The 26,038-nt window shown below is 43.4% G+C and overlaps 1 protein-coding gene across 5 annotated transcripts in view; it reads left to right on the forward strand.

Annotated features, from left to right (window-relative positions):
- The window catches only part of PTPRT (protein tyrosine phosphatase receptor type T), a 700,314-nt gene that overhangs the window by 205,114 nt on the left and 469,162 nt on the right, over window positions 1-26,038 (forward strand). For all 5 annotated transcript variants that reach the window (XM_038750174.1, XM_038750176.1, XM_038750173.1 and 2 more), the window contains exon 6: window positions 6,551-6,844. In XM_038750174.1, coding sequence (XP_038606102.1) covers window positions 6,551-6,844 — 294 coding nt within the window. The remainder of the gene's footprint in view (window positions 1-6,550; window positions 6,845-26,038) is intronic.

The raw sequence follows: 26,038 nt of genomic DNA on the forward strand, positions 1-26,038 counted from the left end.
TCCTTTGTTCCCCATACCGCTTAAGATACTTAAAGCCTGGTTTTCATCATTTCCAGTTGCTGCATTTCCATTTGGCCAGCAGAAAACTTTGGATTTATTTCAGGGCTGTGGGAACAGCCAATGAATACTTGAAGAGTTGTGGGCTCGCTTTTAGCAATGAATCACCAAAGCCATGAAGGGGATGAGAAGCCTCAAAGTCGAGGAGGCACAACTTCGTAGAGCCTAGGTGGCCATTTTCCAGGTGATCACTTCCCCTGGAAGAACGAGGTCATGTTAATGGAACTCTCCAAGGAAAGGTTGCAGCGTGCTGCATCTCTTCCGCTCCACTGAATGGTGATGGTTGTTGCCTTGGTACTTGTTTCTGGTGAATTGGATCTGCTGGAAATGGTATTTGAGGAATTGTAATAGAGGATCCAGGGCTATATGCGGTTATAGTCATTCATCAATTCATATTTATTGAGCACTTACTGTGTGCAGAGCACTGAACTAAGCACATGGAAAGTACAGTTATATGATGATGGTATATGTTAAGTGCTTACCTGTGTGCCAAGCACTGTTTTAAGTGCTGGGGTAGATACAAGGCAATCAGGTTGTCCCACGTGGGGCTCACAGTCTTAATCCCCATTTTACAGATGCAGTCACTGAGGCGTAGAGAAGTTGTGACTTGCCCAAAGTCACACAGCTGACATGTGGTGGATTCAGGATTAGAATCCTGAATCAGGTGAATCAGCAGGTGACTCAGTGGATCACAAACATAGCCCAGTGACTTCAAGGTCCCTTATCTTCTCCTCACCTTGGTAGCTCAGAACTGGATGAACCACACTGAACAGATAAGCAGCTTGGCTTAGTGGAAAGAGCACAGGCTTGGGAGTCAGAGGTCATAGGCTCTAATCCCGGCTCCACCACTTATCTGCTGTGTGACTTTGGGCAAGTCACGTAACTTCTCTGTGCCTCAGGTCATAGGCTCTAATCCCGGCTCCACCACTTATCTGCTGTGTGATTTTGGGCAAGTCACGTAACTTCTCTGTGCCTCAGTTACCTCATCTGTAAAATGGGGATTAAGATTGTGAGCCCCACGTGGGACAGCCTGATCACCTTGTATCCCCCCAGTGCTTAGAACAGTGCTTTGCACATAGTAAGTGCTTAACAAATACTATTATTATTATTATTATCATTATGAATCAAAACTCACAGATTGTCATTTCCTCTGGGCTGTAAGCAGGGAGTGTGTCGATTCACTCTGCTTTACTGTACACTCCCAAGTGCTTAATAAAGTGCTTTGCATACAGGAAGGGCTCAATCATTATCACTGCTGATTTTTTCACACCACTAGGTTTGCCATTCATGATGCAAGGGAGCTTTCATTCCCTCTCCCCTCCACTTCAACAGGGCACAAATCTGAAGCCAAAGTCTTGGAGCTACTGATTTTCTAATTCAATTATGGCTGAAATAGATTAACTGCCTCAGGCTCAACTCCCTCATCTGCTTCCAGCCTCTACCCACCTCAAATTTTGTTTTCCTTAGATGCCGACACACATCTTCAGCTGTGTTTGATCTGGAACTAAATTGGTTCTCCGTCCTTTTTTAATGTTTTCAGCATTATAAGCTTCTATTGTGAGTATAATAAGGCTCATTTTATCGCCTGCAACCCCTGGGGAGATTTTCCCCTCAATGCACAATGCTGTAATTTTTGAACCATCACAGACGGTTGTAATCACACTTTGCTGTTCACCTTAGCCAGGAGGGAAATTGTTGCAGACTGGATGAAACTAAGACATGGAGGAAAGGCACTGGATACGTTGGGAATTTAGTGAGCTGCAGGTTTCTCCAGGTTGAATTTTGATCAGAACTTAAGTAAGTTTTCCATGTAATTCGGGATCATGCCAGTAGCATGTATTTTTCAATTACTTTCTCTCTTGCTCACATTTTGACTCTTGCTCTGATTTGCCCTCTCTCTTTCTTCCTCACTCTAAATGGGAGCATATTTAACCCTAAATCGATCTAGAGTGCATTTAAAAAGCAGGAACCTGACAAGATCACATCTTCATTATTTATGTTGATTTATATTTTATTTACATTTATATTATGTATTTATATTTATTATTTATATGGATGGCCTACATTATTCAGAGACAGCAGTGTGATCTTCATTGTCTCATTAGACAATCTGTATAGGCCAAGGAATTGTTCAATTTCACTTATTTTCTGCTTGCAAATTCATTTTCTCTTTTCATTCATGTTAGTTGCCACGGGAACTTGTCACTGGTTAGGGTAACATCGATACCTATGATATTTAAAAAAGGATGGTAAAATCAATTCAGAATTTTGGATTTACCAGTATTAGAAGTGTCACCATATATGGCAGTGTCTTGGTAGGCCACTCTGTCAGTCATTCAATCAAATGTATTTTTTGACTGCTTATTGTGTGCATTACACTATTCTAAGTAAGTGCTAGGGAAAGGACATTACAAAGGAGTTGATTGACATGGTTCTTGCCCTTGCCCACAAGGATATTAGAGTCCTCAGGGATTGGGAGAAGATTAAGGAGAGTAGTACCATATGTGCATTATGAAGCATCTCCGTCTCCAAGAAAGTATATGAAAGGCTATGTTTGTGTTGTTCACTAGATTCTAAGCTCCTGGAAGGCAGGGATCATGTCTAATAAATCTCTTGTACTCTCTCTAGAGCTTAATCCAGTGTTCTGCAAACTGTAAGTGCTCAATAATTGCACTGATTCATTGATGTTCTTGTGTGTTTATTTTCACCGAAGTATCATCAACGATAAGACTCAGTCCTTACAAGTAGCACTGCAGGCTATCTCCTTAGCTTCACAGACCTTGTAGCCTCTGACACTTGGTGAATTGAACTGAGGTCAGAACACTGGAGAAATGTGACATATGAAGGCCAGGTTGTCTACTGAAATGTCCTCAGAAATTTCAATACTAAGGGTGAAAGCATTAAAAAAAGGCCCCTGGTAGTTGACCAAAAACTTATCAGACACAAGAAGGGGATATAAGGAATTGTTTTTATAAGAAGGGGAGGGTGGTGGATATAAATTGCCACCAAAAAAGACTTTCAATTCATTTTTTTTAAACTTGTGATTGAAGATTGGGAACAGGGAATTCAAAGAATGAAAGAGAAAGAAGAGAAAGAACAGGGAAGGAGAAAGTGAAAGATTACTTAAATGGAATGTATTTAGATCAGTGGGCCATAATGTCCTGCCATCCTGATGTACTTCAATTCTGCATCTTGATGTACTTCAGGAATTGACTAAGTCATCTGTCATTAACAAGCTCTTTTGAGTCCTAATCAAAGATGGGTGGAATTCTCAAAAGACTAGAAAACTGTGAATAAGAGTAAGAGAAAAGGCCTTAGTAAAGGAAAATGGATAACACTGGGAACAATCAATAAATCCTCTGAACTTACATTCCTGGGAAGAATCTGGGAGAAATGATAATAGAAAGCTTGCCAAAATGTTTGAAAACATCAGGGTGTGTAATGATCACCCAGGTGGCCTGCAAAGAACAGAACTAACCTACTTGAGTTCTTTCTGTAATTGTATCGCAGGACTGGTAGATTGGGGGAATGGCATAGTGGACAGAGCACAGGGCTGGGAGTCAACGTCATGGGCTCTAATTCCGGCTCCATCACCTGTCTGCTGTGTGACCTTGGGCAAGTCACTTCACTTCTCTGTGCCTGTTATTTCATCTGTAAAATGGGGATTGAGACTGTGAGCCCCACGTGGGACAGGGACTGGGTCCAACCCAATTTGCTTTTATCCACCTCAGGGCTTAGTACAGTTTCTGGCACATAGTAAGCACTTAACAAATATCAGTAGAAGTAGTAGTCGTCGTCATCGTTGCCGCCGCCGTCGTCGTCGTCTAGGCTTTAGCATGGCTTGGATTGTCTCACAGGACCTATTTTTAAATGTTGACAAGCATACATGGGATCCACACTGGCTACCTCTCCTTGTTGCTGCTGCTGGAGGAACTGGGGGAAATCAATGAAGGATACCCCTGCCCTCCCAAGGGAACCACATGTAATAGCAATAATTCTTCTTATTATTATAATTATATTATTATTATAGTTGTTTAGCACATGCAGTATAGCAAATCCTGTACCAAGCACTGTGGTAGATCCAAAACAATTAGGCTGGACACAATCCCTGTCCCACATGGGGCTCACAGTATAAGTAGGAGGGGAGTAGGCATTAATCCCCATTTTGCAGATGAGGAAACTGAAGCCCAGAGAAGTTAAGTGACTTGACCAAGGTCACACAGCAGGCAAGTAGCGGAGCAGGAATTGGTTTCATTCATTTGTCCAGTCTTACTGAGTACTTACTGTGTGCAGAACACTATACTAAGCACTTGGAAAGTACAATACAGCAATAAAGAGCAACATTCCCTGCCCACAGTGGGTTTAGAGAGAAGCAGCATGGCTCAGTGGAAAGAGCACGGGCTTTGGAGTCGGAGGTCATAGGTTCAAATCCTGGCTCCACCAACTGTCAGCTGTGTGACTTTGGGCAAGTCACTTAACTTCTCTGTGCCTCAGTTACCTCATCTGTAAAATGGGGATTAAGACTGTGAGCCCCCCGTGGGACTACCTGATCACCTTGTAACCTCCCCAGCACTTAGAACAGTGCTTTGCACATAGTAAGCACTTAATACATGCTATTATTATTATTATTATTATTATTATTATTTACAGTATAGAGGATTCCATGTCTTTGGACTCCCAGGCATGTACTCTTTCCCGCCTCATACTTTTACCCCATCATGTATGTTCTACACCATTTAGCCTACTCTTGGTGACCTTGACACCAAAGCAGAGACAAGCAGACAGGAGAGAACTGGGGAGGGGATTTGGACAGTGAGGTGAGGAGCTAGCTAAGAGAGGCAGCTGCAGCAGTGGGGAGACTATAAGTGACAGTAGCAGACCTAGAACTGACTCTCAAAGTGGGGAGTGGTCTGATGTTTGTCTGAGCTGCTGCTAGATATGGGCCAACCAACCTGAAAAATTGATGTCTCTAAGAGTCTCCCTCTGGAACACCTGCCAGGGATCATCACCATCTCATCTGAGCAGGTGGGCAATGCCCATTTGGTTGGGAAATCTTGACTGGGTTGGTCAACGGCCACCCAGTGTGGCATATTGGAAAGGGCAACAGGCGTGGGAGTCAGAGGATCTGGGTTCTAATCTTGACTCTGGTACTTGTCTGCTTTGTGACCTTGGGCAAGTCCCTTAATTTCTCTGTGCCTGCTTTCTCATCTGTAAAATGGAGATTAAATACTTGTTGTCTCACCTACTTAAACTGTGAAAACTATGTAAGTCAGATACTTTGGGACCCACTTAATTTATATCTACCCCAGCACTTAGCACAGGGCTAGGAACATAGTATCTGCTTAATAAATACCACAGTCATTAATACCAGATAAGGAGATGCATGTGACTCTCATGTTACACCAGTCAGGCAGCATAATGTCATGCCTCCACACATGCTTGGTACTGAAACTGAAAAAGACAAACAATACGGGAAAGAGTACCGACCAGATGGAAAATCAGACTGTCCACTGTGAAACCAGACAATTGACCCCCCTAGTTTTAACACAGATAAATGTAATGATGATAATATTTTATCCTATGAAACCAGGATGGTACAAGTTAAGTGGCTTCTGGAGCAGTGAAGATGGAGTACTCTCTCTTTCCCACAGCGTTCTCCCTTCTAGGCTGGCTGAATATGGAGCCAAAGATGCTATGTGTGTCCCCAAAGGGCCAGGACTGGCCTTTATGCTGTTTATCATATTTTTGCATAGCTTGTGTAATGGAGAGAGTGGGATCCTTGCATTTGCAGCTTTCACAAAGAAAGTGAAGGTTAAGATGTGAAAGTGGTCCAAAATGAAGAGAATAAGGTACAATTGGCCAGGGAGGAAAGATGGGCTTCTCAAGTGGGCAGCAATTGATTTGTGTGGAGAGGGTTAAAAATTTTGCTGTTTTCTCAAAAAATCAGCTGTAAAAAAAAAAGTTGATTGAAAAATTCCTGGCTGTGCTCAAAACTACAGAGGGAAAAAAAAAACGAAAACACTGAATAGCTAGCTTCTCCATGGCCCTTGGCATTAATGGACTGCAAACTTCTCTGAAAAACAAAAGCAGGGAGGGATTTGTTATGAAGTACTGAAGAGAACTGCTTTTTCTTTTGTTTTGTTTTTTTTTTTTGCCCCCAGACCGTAAGCTTTCCTATACTGTAAGCTCTCTGTGGGGAGGGAATGTTTTTGTTTATTGATGTACTGTACTCTCCCAAACTCTTCGTACAGTTCTCTGCATGCAGTAAGCCTTCAAGAAATATGACTGACTGAATGAATGTTTTGAAAGCTCTGCCTTAGGAAGGTGATGTGTGTGAAAGGAATGTGATGGAATTGGAATGAAATTGTTTTTTTAGCCATGCAGCTCTGCCTTAGGAATTTTGTCCCAGAACCCAAGAGAGGGGATCCATAGTCCTTTGCTTTTCATCCACTTGGTTCGAGTAAAATTTTTCTCTGGTCTGTTTGGCTTCCAGAACCCCCCACACCCATCGCTCCTCCAGAGTTGCTGGCAGTAGGGGCCACCTACCTGTGGATAAAGCCAAATGCCAACTCCATCATTGGCGACGGGCCCATCATCCTAAAGGAGGTGGAATACCGCACGACCACCGGCAACTGGGCCGAGACCCACATCGTCGACTCCCCCAATTACAAGCTGTGGCATCTGGACCCCGATGTGGAGTACGAAATCCGGGTGCTCCTCACTAGGCCGGGCGAAGGAGGGACAGGCCCCCCAGGTCCACCGTTAACCACCAGGACAAAGTGTGCAGGTAAAGAGTCCTTTCCATTTTACTTAGCGGTTGCCTGATGAATAGTTGACTGTTTGTGGAAGGTGGATTTTTTTGTTGTTGTTTTTTTCTGGTCTTCTGTTTCTCCTTTCATGTGCCCTTGTGAGAGTGCTGGAAGAGGGCAATTCCTTAATGCTGTCTGTCATGCTTCCTGTGTTTGATGCAGAAATCACAGGAAAACCTCAGGCGCTGTAGCAAGCACACCTATCCTTATTCCCTGACGCATCCTGCAGATGTCTGGTGGCCTTGTGGTATGGATTGTGTTTGTGAACAATGGCCTCATTTTTCTGATCAGAGAGCATGGAATTAATGGGCAGATGCTTAGAGGAGGGTTGTCCCACAGCTGATTTGTTCGAGTTCTTTTGGCTTGCTATGTGCTCCGCTGCTTACTAACCAAGTCAGGTAAAGCAAAAGAAAAACACAACAGCCTTGCCTCTTAATAAGCACATTAATCTCATTAAACACACGGCCCGCTCTCTTCTAAGTACGTACTCAGGGCACATCAGAAGTAACCTTGGTTGGCAGCAGATGCCAGGCTGTAAGAAACCCATGTTGCTGTGAACTCTCCAAAGCCTGGCCAGTTTTGACAGATTGACTCTCTCTGAAATTTCTGTGGGTTTTCTAAGGAATTCTGGGCCTATAGAATGTCACCAACTCATTTGTTTATTAAAAGGAAGAGCATTTGGGTGGTTCTACTTGGCTTAGTGGATAGAGCTTGGGCCTGGGAGTCAGAAGGTCATAGGTTCTAATCTTGACTCCACCACTTGTCTGCTGTGTGACCTTGGGCAAGTCACGTCTCTGTGCCTCAGTTCCCCCATCTGTAAAATGGGGATTGAGACTGTGAGCCCTAAGTGTAACAGGGAACCCAATTTGCTTGTACCCACCCCGGTGATTAGTACAGTGCCTGGCACATAGTGAGCACTTAACAAATACCATTATCTTTATTGGAACTCTCCAAAGCCTTTTGGAGGAGCAGCATAACTTAATGGATAGAGCACAGGCCTGGGAGGACCTGGATTCTAATGCCAGCTGGCCCACTTGTCTGCTGTGTGACCTTGGGCAACTCATTTAACTTCTCTCTACCTCATTTACCTTATCTGTAAAATGGGGATTAAGAATGTGGGCCCATGTAGGACAGGGACAGTGTCCAACCAGATTAGCTAGAGTCTATCCCAGCCCTTAATGTACAGTGCCTGGAACACAATAAATGCTTAACTAATACCACTAAAAAAAAAAAGTCACTACATACTTCTCTCCTGGCCAAAGGACACAAGTGGCCCCTTTGAGAGCTCCGGAGATGCAAGAAGCTCTTGGTTTGTACTGTCTATCAGCACAGGATCTCTGCCAGGCCATTGTAAGCTAGCACCTCCAAGCTAGAGAAATGTCAATACCAGCCCCAGAGCTGGGTTAACCTTAGCATATTTCGCTTAGAACAGGCAGAGCACTCTTATCCATGCCAAAGCGGCCCAGGCATTTTTGGAGTTTGGCATCTGTTGACGGCACTACCATCCTTCCCGTCTCACAAGCCCGCAACCTTGGTGTCATCCTCGACTCCGCTCTCTCATTCACCCCTCACATCCAAGCCGTCACTAAAACCTGCCGGTCTCAGCTCCGCAACATTGCCAAGATCCGCCCTTTCCTCTCCATCCATACCGCTACCCTGCTCATTCAAGCTCTCATCCTATCCCGTCTGGACTACTGCATCAGCCTTCTCTCTGATCTCCCATCCTCGTGTCTCTCTCCACTTCAATCCATACTTCACGCTGCTGCCCGGATTATCTTTGTCCAGAAACGCTCTGGGCATATTACTCCCCTCCTCAAAAATCTCCAGTGGCTACCAATCAATCTGCGCATCAGGCAGAAACTCCTCACCCTGGGCTTCAAGGCTCTCCATCACCTCGCCCCCTCCTACCTCACCTCCCTTCTCTCCTTCTACAGCCCACCCCGCACCCTCCGCTCCTCCGGCGCTAATCTCCTCACCGTACCTCGTTCTCACCTGTCCCGCCATCCACCCCCGGCCCACGTCATCCCCCGGGCCTGGAATGCCCTCCCTCTGCCCATCCACCAAGCTAGCTCTCTTCCTCCCTTCAAGGCCCTACTGAGAGCTCACTTCCTCCAGGAGGCCTTCCCAGACTGAGCCCCTTCCTTCCTCTCCCCCTCGCCCCCCTCTCCATCCCCCATCTTACCTCCTTCCCTTCCCCACAGCACCTGTATATATGTATATATATTTGTACATATTTATTACTCTATTTATTTATTTTACTTGTACATATCTATTCTATTTATTTTATTTTGTTAGTATGTTTGGTTTTGTTCTCTGTCTCCCCCTTTTAGACTGTGAGCCCACTGTTGGGTAGGGACTGTCTCTATATGTTGCCAATTTGTACTTCCCAAGTGCTTAGTACAGTGCTCTGCACATAGTAAGCGCTCAATAAATACGATTGATGATGATGATGATGATCTGTGACAGATGCTTGTGCTGTGTATGTAGCTATTCTGTTAGCCAGGTAACTCTGGGAGCAGCACTGTTCATGGTCCACTACATATAGCCTCCCCGCCAGCCCACTACTCAGAGATGAGCAAGAAAAGCCCACCAGATCCATGATCCAGGCATCACAACAAAAGAAGATCCCTTTACTATGTAGCTGTCTATACTGACTGATTTTGAGGCAGCTGTCTGATAATAATTATAATCATTGTGTTTCTAATCCCAGCTCTGCCATTTGTCTGCTGTGTGACCTTGGGCCAGTCACTTAACTTCTTTGGGCTTCCATTTCCTCATCTGTAAAATGGGTCTTCAATAGCTGTTCCCACTTCTACTTAGACCGTGATTCCCACGTGGGGAGAGAGACTGAGTCCAAACTAATTAGCTTGTTTCTACCTCAGAGCATAGTTCAGTGTTTTGGTTTTTTTTTTTACAATGTCTTGTCTTATGCAAGAAGAAGCAGTGTGGTTTAGCAGCAAGAGCCCAGGCTTGGGAGTCAGAGGATGTGGGTTCTAGTCCTGGCTCTGCCACTTGTATACTGTGTGACCTAGGACAAGTACTTCACTTTTCTGGGCCCCAGTGACCTTGTCTGTGAAATGGGGATTAAGACTGTGAGCCCCAAGTGGACAACAAGATTGCCCTGTGTATTTACCCCAGCACTCAGAACAGTGCTTGGCAAATAGTAAGTGCTTAACAAATAACATAATTATTAGTATTATTGTTATGCTGTTGAGTTGTCTCTGACTCATAGCAGCGCCATGGACACATCTCTCCCACAACACCCCACCTCCACCTGCAATTGTTCTGGTAATGTTTCCATAGAGTTTTCTTGGTAATAATATGGAAGTGGTTTACCATAGCAGCCTTCCGTGCAGTAAACTCGAGTCTCCACCCTCGACTCTCTCCCATACTGCTGCTGCCCAGCACAGGTGAGTTTTGACTTGTAGCAGATTGCCTTCCACTCTCTAGCCACTGCCCAAGCTAGGAATGGAATTGATAGGCCTCTCCCTCCCGCAGTCGAGACTGGTAGAGTACCGAAAACCATCCAGATGTGACCCTGAGAGAAGGGTTTTTTTTACATAGTAAACTTGTAAATATCATTATTACTATCATTACCATTAATAATAATGTATTAAGTACTGAAATAGATAATCAGATTGAGCAGTCCTTTGTCTACAAAGGGCTCAGTATATCAGAGATTAGAAGAGCAAAGTAATAATAATGATTTTGGTATTTATTAAGCACTTACCTTGTGCCAGGCACTGTACTAAGTGCTGGGGTAGTTACAAGGTTGGACACAGTCCTTGTTCCATATGGAGCTAACAGTCCTAATCCCCATTTTAAAGATAAGGTAATTGAGGCACAGAGAAATGAAGTGACTCACCCAAGGTTACACAACAGACAAGTGGCAGAGCCAGGACTAGAACCCATGTCCTTCAGACTCCCAGGCCCATGCTTTATCCATTAGACCACGCTGGTTCTCTTGGTTGAGAAGCAGCATGTCTCAGTGGAAAGAGCCCGGGCTTGGGAGTCAGAGGTCATGGGTTCTAATCCTGGCTCTGCCACTTATCGGCCATGTGACTTTAGGCAAGTCACTTAACTTCTCTGTGCCTTAGTTACCTCATCTGTAAAATGGGGATTAAGATTGTGAGCCCCATGTGGGACAACCTGATCACCTTGTATCCCCCCCACCACTTGGAACAGTGCTTTGCACATAGTAAACACTTAACAAATACCATTATTATTATTATTTATTGGTTCTGGCCTCAACCACCTTGTGCAGGTTGACCTTTACCTGATGCTTTGTGGCTTGGCCGGTCCAGAGCATTGCTGACATGGCATTGTGCAGCTTTGTTGGATTGGTGCCACATCTTGGACTGCAGAGCAGCTCGGCATTTGGGACTGCAACTCAGCCGATCTCTAACTCCCCTGCCACCCTGGAGCACCATCTGCGGTGGTTCTTGCAGCACCAGTGCTCATTCAGGAGGATTGCATATTTGTCTTGTGGTGCAGACATTTTGTGTGACCTGTTTTGATGATGATGGTAATAGTATTTGTTAAATACTTACTATATGTCCAGCACTGTTCTAAGCTCTGGGATAGATACAAGCTAAGCTAATCAGGTCAGACACAGTCCCTGTCCCAAATGGTGCTCACAATCTTAGTCCTTATCCTTACCATCAGATGAGGTAAGTGAGGCCCAGAGAAGTTGTGACTTGCCCAAGGCCACAAAGCAGACAGGTACCAGAGCCGGAATTAGAATCCAGGTCTATTTTTGACTCCCAGGCCAATGCTCTTTCCCACTAGGCCATGCTGCTTTTTTCTTCTCCTCACTAAGGTTATAAGCTTCTTGAGGACCAGGTCCTTGTTTTACTCTTCTGACATTCTCCTCCACATCTAGTAGAATGTGCTGGACAACATAGCTCTAGATAACTTCGAATGCCACTACTGCTTTTGAGGATTGTAGGGGTCTTGAAGAGACATGGATGTGTGAAAATGGAAGAGCTGAGCCTGCACTTTCCTGTGTTACAGAAAACTCTGTCTCTTTCTGCTCTGTACATTTCTCTTGGTGTACACTGCACTTTGGTAAGCAGGATCCGGATTGAGAGGGGGCATCATCCTCTAACCTCATCTTGACCCTTACATTGGAAAAAAAAAAAAAACCCATCCCTTGAGCCCTCAGAACAGTTGAATTTGCAAAGCCTTTCTCAGAGCCTCTGTCCTGTCCCTCAAAGGAGCAGTCTTCTCTCCTTCCTGTCATTTCCTCCTTGTTGTAAGTCTTATGCACCATTTAGGAAGACGCCAAAGATTTATTATTCTCTCCGAGGATTGAGTAAGCAGTCACGGGCCTCATCAGAAACAGGGGGACTTTGGGCAAAATATGGGGAAAAACCAATTTTACTCTCAAAACGGTTCAGTGGTAGAGAAGGCTATCAAGGGAGTTTGCAGAATCCGCATCACTGGAGACGCCTGAGGATGACTCGACTCCCATCTCTCGGGATGGTTGAGAGGAAATGAAATCAATTTCTGAGACATCGCAGGGACCAGGGCAGACTAACCACCAGAGAGCCTTTCTTCCAAGCTTAAATGAGTCTATGCAGATTTCTGATCTCAAACCAGCCTTGGCTTGCATGTCAGACAGGTGAACCTCAGCGGCAGATGGAGCAAGGAAAGCATTCGGAGAGAGGAAATAGAATACCACTGTGCTTGGCTGGGTGGCAGAGTCAACAGTTGCATTCCCAAGTTTCAAAGTGGGAGGATGTTTGGGACTGTTTCTCCAGCTTGTGAGAGTCCAGATGTTTACTGAGTAATCCTGTAGAGACTCTGTACTCAGAAATAAATGAAGTGACACATTCTGTAAACAAATAGCTGTGAGGAACGAAAACCAAATGAAATCAGGAAAAGCATACCCTCTTTGTGGTAACACTGGGAGTTAGAAAATGGGAAGTCGTCAAGTTAGCATGGCCTGGATCTGCCACTTACCTGCTTTTGTGACTTTGGGCAAGTCACTTAACTCTTCTGTGCCTCAGTTCCCTCATCTGCAAAATGGGGATTCAGTAACTCTTCTCCCTCCTACTCAGACTGTGAACCTCTTGTGGGATCAGATTATCTAGTCTTTACTCAAAGACTTAACACAATGCTTGACACTTAGTAAGTTAACAAATACCAATGATTATTATTGTTGTTATTATTATTGTTAGCTCACCAGTTTTCTCCCTATGGCCATGGGGCTACCTTGCTTCAATCTGTTTTGGACTCTTGTTGAAAGTGGTCAATCAATCAGTCAAACAGTAGTATTTATTGAGTGCCACTGTATGCAGAACATTGCGCTAAATGCTTGGGAACGCCCAATACAATAGAGTCGGTAGACCCAGTCCTTGCCCACAAGGAGTTTACAATCCAGCTCAGAATTGTCTCAGTGGGTGGGCAGCAGACCCCGCTGATCCCGGTCATGTCTAGGAAAATCAGTTGACACAGGTATCCCGTCTTGCAATGTCTCCACCCGATCCTGTCCCCACCACCCCCACAACGTGCGGACACATGGAGTCATAATTAAGGTGCTATGTCTGTATTCTGGGCAGGCATATTCCTCCAGACTGTAACCTCATTATGGGCAGGGAATGTATCAGTTTTATTGTTATATTATACTCTCCTAAGCACTTAGTGCAGTCCTCTGCAAACAGTAAGTGCTCAATAAATATGATTGACAGGAGGAACTCTTCTCACTGTTTCTAATTGGATTTCTTAATCATAATGATGGCATTTTGTTGAGTGCTTACTATGTGCGAAACACTGTTCTAAGCATTGGGGGGATACAAGGTGATCAGGTTGTCCCACATGGGGCTCACAGTCTTCATCCCCATTTTCCAGATGAGGGAACTGAGGCTTAGAGAAGTTAAGTGACTTGCCCAGGGTCACATAGCAGACATGTGGCAGAACCGGGATTATAACCCATGACCTCTGACTCCTAAACCCGGGCTCTTTCCACTGAGCCATGCTGCTTCTCTAATCATCATCAGTGGTATTTATTGAGTGCTTGCTTTGTGTAGAGCACTGTACTAAGTGCTTGAGAAAGTATAATACAGCAGAGTTGGTAGATACATTTCCTGCCTTCAAGGAGCTTACAGTCTAGAGAGGGAGACAGACATTAATGGACATAAATAATCTATAATATATACTTCCCTATGAAGTTGCAATGGTGCCTTCTCTGCTCTCCCAATTGAGATGGGAGGTAACTTTGGGGAAGGTGTGTGTGTGTGTTTTGCATGGACAGTTTGAGCTGTGTAAATCAGCATCCTGGTTCACTGGTAATGTGCCACGGCCATGACAAAGCTTATTTGTAGCATTTAGTTTCAGCTAAAATCCTGCCAACATAAGAGCCCTCTTATTCCAGCACCCCAAAATGTGCTGTGTGAGTCCCTGGGACTAGGCCAGCTCCTTGAAAGTGACTGCTTGAGGTCAGAAAAAGATATTGTTTCATCACTTCCACACTCCTTATTCTCCAACATGAAAGAGAACCGTGCCCCTTCTAACATACAGCCACAGTGAAATGCAAACAGAAAGGAGATCAAAAGATCTGAGGGAAGAAGAAAAATATAAGCTGCTTAACTATGATGTGCACTTTCCACAGACCTCTTTTCTCCTCCACTTCCATCCCAAAGAAAGAAACTCAAACAGTGTGCTCTGGACTCCAGTGCCAAATAAGCTCTAGAGAATGCACCTTCTCCATTGCACTCACCTCTCCCCCACCTCCCCCCTGTCACCCCGCTGCTACTTTATTAATTAATCAATCAATTAACATCTTCTTGGGGGTATTAGATCAGTACTTTCCAGTCAGAATAAGTAGTTTATGGACACCTGCCTCTTAATATGTCTCTCCCTCCTCCAACTAGAAATCCACTGCGTTAACGAGTAGAGGCCTAGAATCCATGGTGGTGAGTATTTAGTACAGGAACAGGAGGAGTGGCGTGGCCCAGTGCAAATAGCTAGGGACTGAGAGTCAGAGGACCTGGGTTCTAATTCCAGCACTGCCACTTACCTTCTGTGTGACCTTGGGCAAGCTACTTTACTTCTTTGTGTCTCAGTTACCTCATCTGCAAAATGGGAATTTGATATTTGTTCTCTCTCCTGCTTAGACTGGGAGCCCCATGTGGGACCTGATTTTTTTTTGTATCTACCCCAGTGTTTAGTTCAGTGCTTGGCACATAATAAGCACTTAACAAATACCACAGCTGTTAACAGGCAGTCAGGATGGTGGGGTGGATAGCAATAACAAGGGTGGCAGCTTAGCAAAACTCTCCCTGTGCCTCTCTGGTGAGCCACAGTGCCCAGTTGGGAAGGACTGGATTAGGTAAATGAGGATCAACGAACCAAAGATGATATTTTGGGGGCTCATAATTCCAATGCCGTCTGCCCCTCCATCATAAACACTTTTGTCTAAACATAGGCTCTTTTCATAATACCCTTTTGAAGGTTATTGAACGAGAAAATAATGGAGATGCTATTTTCTGGGGTTTTGGATAAAATTCCGCTTTGAAATCTGATTATGATACTTACTACCTTAAGCATGCATAAAGGAATGTTATTACTCTGGATAATATCATACCCAGCTTCTGAATGTAATGGCAATCTATAAAAATAATTTATTTGGTTCTGCTGATATAGCTTTTCTTTTACCACAGGATACATTTTAGGGCTTCTAGTGTTTTTGATCTTTACAAATAACATTCGCACTACCAAAGTGGCCCCCAATGACCTATTTGCTGATGATCTTGTAATATATTTTGAAATTCAATCACGGAATGATCAGCTCACTAAAAATTTACCATCTACTTCAAACTGTTTCTACAACCGGCAAATGGATTTTATAAGTTGAAAACGTATTTGTATGAGTTTCACTGGGAAAGCTATAAGTCTGAATACTATTAGAACTGTTATATTGAGGATGATATTACATTTTAAGAGTCAGCGTAAAGTATGTTATGGGTAAAATCTTGAATAATCTACATTAAACAATACACCACTGGAAAGACCTGATCCTCATGGCTGAATGCTCTTGTTATTAGTGTTAACTTTCTGAAGGCATTCATTGACAGGGTCCATTTGGCAATATTGTTTTTATCAGGCTTTGGCTTTTTTTTGGGTTACCATTATTAATTGTAATGATGGCATTTGTTAAGCTCTTACTATGTATGAAGCACTGTTCTAAGCGCTGGGGGGGATATAAGGTGATCAGGTTGTTGTATTGGCAATGTACACTGGTAGTATTCGGTAGTGTACACCCAGTGTTTTTCACAGTAGAAAATTCAAAAAAACATAAAATGTAAATGGCAGAATTTTTTCCCAGAGGACTTTCCAGACTGACTTGAATATAAACAAAACAGTAGGCAAAAATACAACATTGAGTTGACCTGTTGGACCCATGACTGTTTGGGATAACCAATGTGGGAAAGAAATCCAAAAGCCATTTGTTTCATGGAGAAATTTGAAGAACAGGAAATAGATGAGAGACCAGGACTAACTTTACATAGAACTGTGAGCTCAGTGTGTCTGAACTGTTTATCTTCCATCTACCTCAGTGCTTAATACACTGCTTGGCACATTTAGGCACATAACAAATACCCCAGTTATTAATGAGCTGGGTACCTTCCCAAGGAAACAGGCCACTGAACAGAGATTCTTGGGGAGAAAAGTTTTCCAGAGAATGGTAAAGTCCTATAGGATATCACAGAGAGGCTGGGCCTAAGAGTGAGACCAAATTGGAACTCAGTAGACTTCTGACATTCCTCCCTTGTTACTCCCTCAGAATTGTCCAGCCAGATTCTTTCTTGGGTAATCCAATTCTAGTGGAGCTGACCCTGGAGTAGAAAAAGTAACCCAAGAAGATAATGGTATGGGAAAGAAGGGAAGGAAATGAAAGAAAAGTAAAAGATATGAAAAAATGTTTCATTTCTTCTTCATAATAATAATAATGATAGCATTTATTAAGTGCTTACTATGTGCAAAGCACTGTTCTAAGCACTAGGGAGGTTACAAGGTGATGAGGTTGTCCCACGGGGGGCTCACAGTCTTAATCCCCATTTTACAGATGAGGGAACTGAGGCCCAGAGAAGTTGTGATGCCCAAAGTCACACAGCTGACAAGTGGCGGAGCTGGGATTTGAACCCATGATCTCTGACTCCCAAGCCCATGCTCTTTCCACTAAGCCATGCTGCTTCTCTGACTCTCTCTGGACTGACTCAGTACTGACTCTCTGGAAACCTGAGGTGGTACATAGTCTGTGAACATTTGTCTAGCCCATTCTGTCCACATGAAGGGTAAGAAGATGTCCCTAAGTGAGGCTTCTTTGGTACCCAGGTGCTGCTGCTTAAGGATGCTGTTGCCTCATTTGCAATTAGCACCCCTGACTGTCTGTGTGCATAGGACTTGTTTATTTCAAGAACATCACCAGTGGCAGAACTTGGGCTAGCTTAGTTTTCCCACCATTGTCGAGGTGAGGCTCTTAGCAATTCTTATTTTATGTTGTCCCACTGAGACAAACTGCACCCATTTTGAGACTGATGATCTCAAGTTTTATTTCTATTGGTATTTTTTAAGCACTTACTATGTGCCAGACACTGTACTAACCGCTGGGGTAGATACAAGATAATCAGGTTGGACACAGTCCATGTCCCACATGAGGCTAGCAGTCTTCATCCCCATTTTATAGATGAGGGACCTGAGGAACAGAGAAGCTAAATGACTTGCCCAAGGTCACACAGCACACATGTAGTTACAGGCCCAGGCACAAAATAATCTTGAACTTTCAGGTGAACAGTCTATTGGTCATTGGAAAAGTTTAGGAATATTGAAAAAGAAGTTACATAGTGAGAAGCAGCGTGGCTTAGTGGAAAGAACACGGGCTTGGAAGTCAGAGGTTGTGGGGTCTAATCCCAGCTCCACCACCTGCCAGCTGTGTGACTTTGGGCAAGTCACTGAACTTCTCTGTGCCTCAGCTACCTCTTCTGTAAAATGGGGATTAAGACTGTAAACTCCACGTGAGGTAATCTGATAACGTTGTATCTATCCCAGCGCTTAGAAGAGTGCTCGGCACATAGTAAGCGCTTAACAAATACCATCATTATTATTATTAGATGATCAAAAACTGGAAATGAGGTAACTGAGGCATAGAGAAGTTAAGTGACTTGCCTAAGGTCACACAGCAGGCAAGCCGCAGAGCCAGGATTAGAGTCCAGTTCCTCTGACTCCCAAGCCCCTTATAATAATAATAATAATAATAATAATAGCATTTATTAAGCACTTACCATGTGCAAAGCACTGTTCTAAGCACTGGGGAGGCTACAAAGTGATCAGGTTGTCCCATGGGGGGCTCACAGTCTTAATCCCCATTTTACAGATGAGTTAACTGAGGCACAGAGAAGTTAAGTGACTTGCCTAAGGTCACACAGCAGGCAAGCCACAGAGCCAGGATTAGAATCCAGTTTCTCTGACTCCCAAGCCCATGTTCTTTCCACTAGGCTATGCTGCTTCTCATTCCAAATTCCAATGGCCAACTCATTTTGGCAGTCCAGATAAGGCAATATTTCAGACATTATTCACGCTTTCCAATTCGTAGCTAGCTTGGACTAGGGCAGGGAATGTGTCTGTTATTGTTATAGTGCACTCTCCCATGCACTTAGTGCAGTGTTCTACACACTGTAAGCATTCAATAAATGTGACTGACTGACTGCCTGTAAAGACAACAGAGCCAAAGAAGTGATGTTCAAGGCAAGGAGCCTTAATACCTCAGCACTCTGTTTTCTTAAATTGTGATTCTTTCTTTGCCCATGCCCTCCATAGATCTCAATTGTGGTTTTTCTAATCTCAGGGTCTTCTGACTCTGTAAATCTTCCACTTATACCCTTTGCTCACCACTTTCTCCTCATCAGTACTCATTTCCACTCTGCTTTGTCAAAAACTTCTTGAACCAGGCCTTCCAGTCACATCTCTTTTCCCCAGCTTCAAAATTCCAACTAACTAATCCAGCAAACCTGTCAATTAAAGATAGCTCTGATGAGTCTTACCCTCTTTACCTGTTCCTTGGAATCTCACTTATTTGTGGCCTCACTGGACTTCTGTCTCTCTCAGGGAATAAAGACTTTATGGAGATGAAGGCATTGCATTTCCAGCTGATTTGGATCTCTTTATTCCTTCACCTGAAAGTTGATTGCTCTTTATACTGTATTTACATTTATAAAGCCTACTCTGTGAAGTGGCAGGCATAACTGAGTGTTTTCCAGGGTTTTTTTCCTCTCAGAAAAGAGAAATTAAAATCTCTGTGCTCAGTCAAATGAGTGTGATCAGTAGAACTTGCCCTGGGAGATCCTCCCTTTAAATATCAAAAAGGATGCTTCTTTCTTGGTCATATAATTGACCAAGCTGGGCATAATTACTTCTTCATGGTCACCCTCCTTTAGTTCTTTGCTATCTATAAATATAAAGGGTAGAGGCTGTCATCACTAAGCAGAAGATAAAGAATGTGTTGATAGGGAAGAGTTCCTTTGATGTTTAATAGTAGGCTCTGTAGCTTCTTTTGTTAAAAACTCTGCAACCACATTTTATTTGATCTTCCTTCTGCTCTTTCCATAATGTTAACTTTGACAAACTATGTGTCTATAGTTAATGTCTGTCTCACCTTAGAGACTGTAAGCTTGTTGTAGTCAGGGAATGTGTCTGACTGTTATATTGTACTTTCCCATAGACTTACTATAGAGTTCTGCAAAGAGTAAGCGCTCAATAAATACATTGATTGATTAAACAAATGTATTTTACACACACACACACACACACACACACACACACACACACATTTTTGTTAGGAGATTATACAGGAAAGTTCAATATTAAAGGCTTTTGGTCAAGCACTGTGCTAAATGCTGAAGTAAATATAAAATCATCAGATCACCAGAATCCAGAATTCTCAGGAAGCTGGAGCAAATCTGACTTCTCTCGCTATTGGTTCCATGAAAATTTTGGTCAATTCAGACATGAATCTCCTAGAAACCCTCAGCTAACTAAAAGCCTAGAAACTTTGATCAGGACTTCTGTCTGATTGATATGAGCACTGTGACTGGAATCCAGAAGCCAGAGAATTGCTCGTTTGCCAAACTTGGGTAATTGAGGGGCATCACTTTCATTCCCAAAGCCCATGGTGGCATGCTCCTGGTGGACAGGGACTGAGTCTAACAACTTTAGAGAAGCAGCGTGGCTCAATGTAAAGAGCATGGCGCTTTGGAGTCAGAGGTCATGGGTTCACATCCTTGCTTTGCCAACTGTCAGCTGTGTGACTTTGGTCAAGTCACTTCACTGTGCCTGTTACCTCATCTGTAAAATGGGGATTAAGACTGTGAGCCCCCAATGGGACAACCTGATCACCTTGTAAACTCCCCAGAGCTTAGAACAGTGCTTTGCACATAGTAGATGCTTAGTAAATGCCATTATTATTATTAGTATTATTATTATTCTCTCTCAAGATCTGTACCCAGTAAACATTCAATAAATATCATTGATTGATTCGATTTGCCCCAAGATATCTGCTGGGCCTTTGGCAAACTGGGTGAATATAGTTCCCAGATTTTGCCCCAGGTCATTAATTCAATCGTATTTTTAGAGCACTTACTGTGGGCAAAGCACTGTCCCCTCCTTGTAGGGATCTGAAACATTTCTCAAGTTCTGGGGAACCAAGAGTTCTCAGAGGGAGTGTGGAAGTAAACTTCATGGAATATGCATTGTGTTCATAACAGTATGTCAGAGACAAGTTTATTGCTACTAACACTTCTTCTAGCACTAGTAGGGAGTAGTGGTTGGTGGGCAGAGTTTCCTCTGCTAGTCAAGGTCAGCTCAACTTCAAGCAATACAGAGTTTCTGTAGATACAGAAGGTTCAGCATCCTAGCTTCGCATGTGATTGAAGAGCCCAAATCATTGTATGTGCCTTAATACAAACAGAAGTAAATTCAGTTTAGGGTAATTATTAGGCCCTGCCTGATTCTCTCTCCATTTTAAGGATCTGGAGGGCAAACACCAGATTGTAGGTAATCAGGTTAGAAATCCTGAACTGGCTTCTTCCTGTCTCAAGACCTTGACAAACCAAACTTCCTGATAAACAGATAGACATATTCCTAGGTAGGACAGAACAAAGGAGAGAAGAAGATATGTGAAGTGTTCCGCTTCAAGTAAATGGCAGCTTGACCAGACAAAATGGAGTCCAGGCCTAAAGGCCCATCACGTTTCATGTCTTGGTATTCTACACTTCCAGGGCCTCTGATCACCAGAGGTACTCTTGTTCACTTAAACAAGGTGGTTAGAAGACAGTCAAGCAGGCCTAGTCTCTGTTTCTCATCCTAGCCCTACCACTGGCCTGCTCCACCTTGGACAAGTCACTAAACCTGTCTGTGCCTACGTTTTCCCAGTGGAGGAGTGGAGGAGACACCTTTTTTCCCCAACCTCTTGGACTGTGAGTCCTGGGTGCAACAGGGAGTGTGTCTCATCTGATTGTCTTTTGGTATTTATTAAGCACTTACTATGTGCCAGGCACTGTATTAAGTGCTGGGGAGGATACAAGTAAAAACTCCACCACTTAGCACAGGATTTAGCCCACAATAAACATTTAATGAATCCCATTATTATTGATACCCTTCTTAGCTGCTGGAGTCCATCCTGTGAGATCATTAAATACCGTTGTACCAGTTTTAAGGTTTTACCCTGTAATTCTCCTACATCTATCCCACTGTATTGATGATATCCACCAAATAATGTTGCTGGCAAGAAATTCAGGACATTCATAATGTGGCATAGTAATTGAATCAGAAAAAAAATTACTGTTTAAGCTCTTCTCAGTGAAGGCAAGTCCAAAAATAGATCCCAAAGTTTGCTTTCTTTACTGTTCTCTTTCATATGATAAAGTTGGCAAAATTTCCCCAGTACTCCTTTGCCTGATTTCCATGCTTAAGGAGAGACTTTGACTCAGGCAGATATGAGGTAGGTTTATGGCTAATCTATGACTCCCTGGAAAAATGAAAGGCTCTGGGAAACCTTTGTTGTTTGGATTCCTCCCTTTAACTTGGGTTTATGATCCGCCCATCCCACCTCACCTCTGATTAGTTCCCCCAGGTAGAATCTGAATAGTGGGCAAATCTTGTCTGTTGAGTTCCTTGAGCTGATATTGCGAACCGCTCTGTTTCTGAACTTGGTAGAGTGGGTACTCAGTATCCACTGAATCTTGCATGGCATCTCAGCAGGGACGCTGTTTACCAGCTCTCCTGACACTCAGTTCAATGCCCTTTCCTTAGCAAAAGTCAAAACCCCGGAAAGTGGGAGATCAGAAACTGTGTGAGATGGATGGTGAGGGTTGGATGTCTTGATGTATTCATTCATTCAATTGTATTCATTGAGCACTTACCATGTACAGAGCACTGAACTAAGTGCTTGGAAAGTACAAAATAGTTTAGGATAGAAGGGGAGAGGTGATTTTCCTTTCTTTACAAGCTTGGTGGAGTTTCAAAACCTTTTGAAGTGTGATCAGCTGCAAATAAGTAGGGGGGAAAGCCAGAAATAGTCTCAAGCCCCCACCCAAGGGTTGAAGCATTTCCTTAGGCACAGGTGATGGGGAAAATGAGCCTGAGGCAGACTCAAAATAACTCAGGGTACAGACTTCCAGATTCAGGAAAACTGGGGGTATATGGGAGGTCCTGGATAAGGCAGCGGATGGGTTGACCCTGGTCCCACTCGGGCGGTGCCTAGAAGACCCTTTTGGCAGTTTCCTCCTCCTTGCCTTGTCAGGACCTGCCCGGCTTCCTCCCCCTACCCCATCCCCTCTTTGCTGGAAATGCTGAAAACGAGCCTTGGGACTCTTGAGAAAGGAAATAGTTGCTTCGTCAAGATGCCTCTAAAATGCTCAATCTTGGGGAATTCACCAAATGGAAGAATTTCTGTCCCTAAAGTCAGATTAGCTTCATGGGATTCTCCAAATAGTCCCCTAGTGGAGAATGTAGCCAATAGCCCTCTAGTGGATTGAAGGAGTTATGCAACAAATGTACAGTCGGAGAAATTTGGGAAAATCCAGCTTGGTATTCACTTATGTAAAAAGTCTCAAATGATATGGCAAAGAGGTGTACAATTGGGAGGCTGCAAAAAGAGACAGACTTTTCTATTATTCCACCAACTGAGACTTCAACACTTCCCAGTCACCTCAGCACTTGGGTGCTAACACACATCACATAGCACTTACGTATTGCTTCCTCCTACCTTTAATTTATTTTAGTGCTTATCTCCCACTTTATTTTTAAATCTCTGATATCAGGGATCATTTTTACTAATTCTACTGTGCCCTCATTCATGCATCCATTCAATCATATTTATTGAGCGCTTACTGTGTACAGAGCACTGTACTAAGCACTTGGAAAATACAATTTGCCAACAGATAGAGACAGTCCCTACCCAACAACATTCTCACAGTCTAGAAGGGGGAGACAGACAGCAAAACAAAACAAGTAGACAGGTGTAAATACCATCAAAAGAGATAAATGGAATTATAGATACATACACATCATTAACAAAATGCTAATGCTATAGTGTTTTTCACACTGCAGGTCCTCAGTAAGTACTGGTTTTCATTAATTAGATATAGAAGGGTTTGAAGAAAAGGTATTTGGGACAATCACAAAGTAAGGGGGAAGCTTTGAAAAATAGCACTTGGTATTGTGGATGAGAAATGAAATTGCAGCAAGGAGCAGTCTGTACAGGGTAAGCATGTACATTCATCTCACCATCAACTGCGTCATTTTTGATGATATATATACATATATATATACACATATATATACTATTATTATTATTATTATTTTGGTACTTGTTACATGATTCTATGACAAGCACTGTTCTAAGCACTGGAATAGATACAAGTTAATCATGTTGGACAACAGTCCCTGTCCCACAAGTGGCTCAAGTATATATAAATATAATAATGTAATTTGTGTATATAAATATATAGAAATGTATACCCACTGGATTGATCAATCAATCATATTTATACTGTGTGCAGAGCACTATACTAAGTGCCTGCGAGAGTACAATACAACAGAGTTGGTAGACACATTCCCTGCCCACCAGGAGCTTGCAGTCTAGAGGGGGAAACAGGCATTAATATAAGTAAATTATGGATAAGTGCTGCACTGGATGGCATGTTATGGCCATGCCCTGGGTGCTGCAGGAGGAATGTACTGAGGTCTGGTGATTCGAGCTTTAGTTTTTGTCTCTTAGATGCTTTGCTTTTAAGGTAAACAACATCGAAATGTACATACCAAAAAAAAGAGAAATGAATTAAAACCCACATACCTGGAGTAACTTTCCAAATGAAGAAAGGGAGTGGAAGGGAGTTGACCCAACAAACCACAGATTGGGAAATTCTTTGCTGTAAAAAGATGTCTTTGCGTGGTCCAGGGGAAAGGGTTTAAGCCTGGGAGTTTGTAGACTTGAGTTCTAATCCCTGCTCCACCACATGCCTGGAGTGTGACCTGGGGCCTTTCACCTAGCCTCTCTGTGCCTCAGTTTCCACATCTGTAAAATGGGTATTCAATAACTGGTCTCCTTTTTGTAATATGAACTGCAGGTGGTATAAGGACTGATATAATTGTACTGTATCTCTCCCAGCATTTTGCACGGTGCTTGGCACATGGTAATTACTTAACAAATCCACAATTATAATTACTCCTCACGCAGTTTATACTCAGATACGATTGATTATTGAGGCTTGAGTGGGTGGAGGGTGGGATTGGTTTAAGCCACCTTCCTGGGTGCAGTGGCTGGGGGTGAAAATGGGTTAGGCTATCAGCACAAGACAAGGTTAAGTCGTGAGGGCCACATTCAGTACAGTGTCCCTGGAACAGGAGAGAAGGGAGGGGAATATTGGTATTTAAGGAGCAGAACAATCTACTGGTGCAGTAGTTCCATCCTGGAATCGCTCCTTCCTCCTGGGCCTTCTAAGGGCCCAGCCCCAGCTTGAATTATTGGCTCCGCAGGGACTGAGGACCATGAAAAATATCACGGTCTCCAGGTTGTGAGACCGTAGCTGCAGCAACAATGGCACAGCCAGAAAGAAAGTACCAATGTCCAGCCGAGAAGTGATTCTTAAACACTACATTTTGGGATGTGCAGTGCAGAATCTACTGTGCAACACGGTGTACACCTTGCAGGAGAAAAATCCCTCCAGACCCTTGCAGGAGAACAATTTATGCCCTCAAGCATGATATTTCATTACTCGTTATCTCAGCATAAAACCACACCTGTTGTGAATCTGGGAGTGAAGCTGTGATGATGATGTAATGTTGTTTTTTCCCAGAGGGATTTTATACTGGGGTTTGTCAGAGGGATTTCTTCAGGATGAGCAGTTGCTAGGGCCCTAAATGTAACACATGCCTTGGATCTCGTTCTTTGCTGGCATTCAAAATTGATTCATTTCTCCGTCAAGCTGTGTTTTTATTTATCATTTTGTTTAATTCTCTCACTCTCCCTAATTGTGTATGATTTCAGCATTATGTTCAGAACACCAGGCTCGCTGCTAATTAACAAGATTCTTGACATGAAAGCCCTGGGGTTTAAACAGCTCTTCCATGCAAAGCTTTGCTAAGTTTGAAACTTTTGAACTCCCTGAGCAGAACAGCTCCAGGATGGACTTCAGACTTGGAAACTGGCACTTTTGCTTTATTTGTTTCTTTTCCCAAAGAACTGGGGAGTGGAGGAAATGGATAGAGAGGGAGGGGTCCATTACACAAGGCTATTTACTCCTCCCATAGAGGCAGACTGTAACATAATCCAATGTGAACATATCCCTGAGTCTACTCAAGTATGTTTGTGTGTACAATAGGGGATAAATGTGTTGTGGTAATAGATGACAGATAAACATAGCACTTTAACCTCTTCTGACCAGGGTGTTACTAATTTGGGAAGTGATTTTATTTTCATTTGTTAGTCACGATCTTAGCTCTAAAACAACACTTGTAGGGTGGGGATAGATAAAAGGTTATCTCTCTGGAGTTCAGGGGTTCATTTTGTATTCATGGCTTCCTGGTTGACATATTATTTCCCATTTTCCCTTCCCCCGGTCCTGCCCCTCCATCCCGCTGCTGGCTTGAGAGGGTGAGAGCCAAGAGAGACG

This window comes from Tachyglossus aculeatus, chromosome 8 (genome assembly GCF_015852505.1).
Source record: "Tachyglossus aculeatus isolate mTacAcu1 chromosome 8, mTacAcu1.pri, whole genome shotgun sequence".
Classification (NCBI taxonomy): Eukaryota; Metazoa; Chordata; class Mammalia; order Monotremata; family Tachyglossidae; genus Tachyglossus; species Tachyglossus aculeatus.